This window comes from Poecilia reticulata, linkage group LG2 (genome assembly GCF_000633615.1).
Source record: "Poecilia reticulata strain Guanapo linkage group LG2, Guppy_female_1.0+MT, whole genome shotgun sequence".
In the NCBI taxonomy this organism is placed as follows: Eukaryota; Metazoa; Chordata; class Actinopteri; order Cyprinodontiformes; family Poeciliidae; genus Poecilia; species Poecilia reticulata.
Genome location: NC_024332.1, coordinates 4,231,467 through 4,232,813, shown reverse-complemented (window position 1 = coordinate 4,232,813; position 1,347 = coordinate 4,231,467). Strand labels below are relative to the sequence as shown.

At 47.8% G+C, this 1,347-nt stretch overlaps 1 protein-coding gene across 1 annotated transcript in view; it reads left to right on the top strand.

The window, feature by feature from the left end:
* LOC103475686 (muscleblind-like protein 2) overlaps positions 1-1,347 on the top strand; it is a 35,195-nt gene that overhangs the window by 22,189 nt on the left and 11,659 nt on the right. The window contains exon 3 of the mRNA XM_008427494.2: positions 1,109-1,273. Within this exon, the coding sequence (XP_008425716.1) occupies positions 1,109-1,273 (165 nt within the window). The remainder of the gene's footprint in view (positions 1-1,108; positions 1,274-1,347) is intronic.

The window sequence follows — 1,347 nt, the reverse complement described above, 5'->3', positions numbered from 1 at the left end:
GTGCGTTTTGCGGCTCCAAATACATTCGATTTCGCCGGAACAAGCGCTGAGCTGGATCGGAAAGGTAGCTGCCGAATGTTTGTATTATAGTTTATTTATGGCCTAGTCAAAGCCCAGACCTAAATCTACATATGGCATRAATCACAAAACGTCCTATTTTGGTGATTATCAGGTAAATAAATAAATTGCGAGAACTTCTTTTGTGTCCTCTTGTTTTGTGTGACGCGTTCAGGACACACACACGCACGCGAGAAATTAAACTCAGTCATTACCGATCAGAGCRTTGACACTSGGCAGGCCTGTCATATTTCCTCATAAGAGGAAATTAGCGGGATTGCGATGAGAGGGGATGTTGCTAATTGGGACACGGTGCTGAGGCTGCTCTGTGTCACGGAGTTAAGAGCCATTTAGTCAGAGCAGCAGACCTCCTCATGCTACACTGATTCTAATTTATCTCCGCTTCCCTTTTCCCTCTTTCACATTAGCCGAGTCATGCCTGCCATGTCGTGTCCTCTCCCGCTCTGTCTTGTGTCTAATCCATATCAGTCCACTCTGCGTGCCTGCACCCAGATTTCCTTCCCATCTTCCCTCAGGTCAGCCTCTCTCATTCTTGCATTTAGCTCCCTCGTGGTGGTGGATCGTCATGTGTTAGCCACTGGCCTCTGCTTTGGCAGACTAATTGTGTTTGTCCGGCGGGATTTCGGTGAGGCCGACCCTCCATGCGACCACATCTGTCTGACTTTCAGATGAGTTTCCGAGATTGACGAGAACAAGAGCTCCATCCTTCGTCCTTCTTTGCCGTCCTCGTTTTTCCCCGTCCACCCCGACGACTTGGTGGGCGGCGTGTTTGTGATGAAAGCGCGACCAACACCAAGCAGAAATAACAAGCTGGCAAATCAAGCGCTTTTTTTTTTTTTTTCATCTTTTGAAATGAGAAAAAAAAAACTTCTTTACAGAGACCAGAAGGTTCTGTTCCGCAGGATTGACACAAAGTTGCTTCTTGTGATCTTTTCACGCTCGCCATTTGCGTAACGTTTTAGGTTCTGTTTTGAAAATCTTTCCAACTTTTCTTTCTCTTTTTTTTTTTTTGCGTGTTCTTAATTCTCAGGGACGCTGCACGCGAGAGAACTGCAAATACCTCCACCCACCGGCTCACCTGAAGACCCAGCTGGAGATTAATGGCCGGAACAACCTGATCCAGCAGAAGACGGCAGCCGCCATGTTGGCTCAGCAGATGCAGTTCATGATCCCTGGAACAACCATGCAGCCCGTGGTCAGTGCAGGGGGGGGTGAAAAAGAAAGAAAGAATGACACACCCTGACTCCTGCTGTCAGGCTCAAAAGCCAT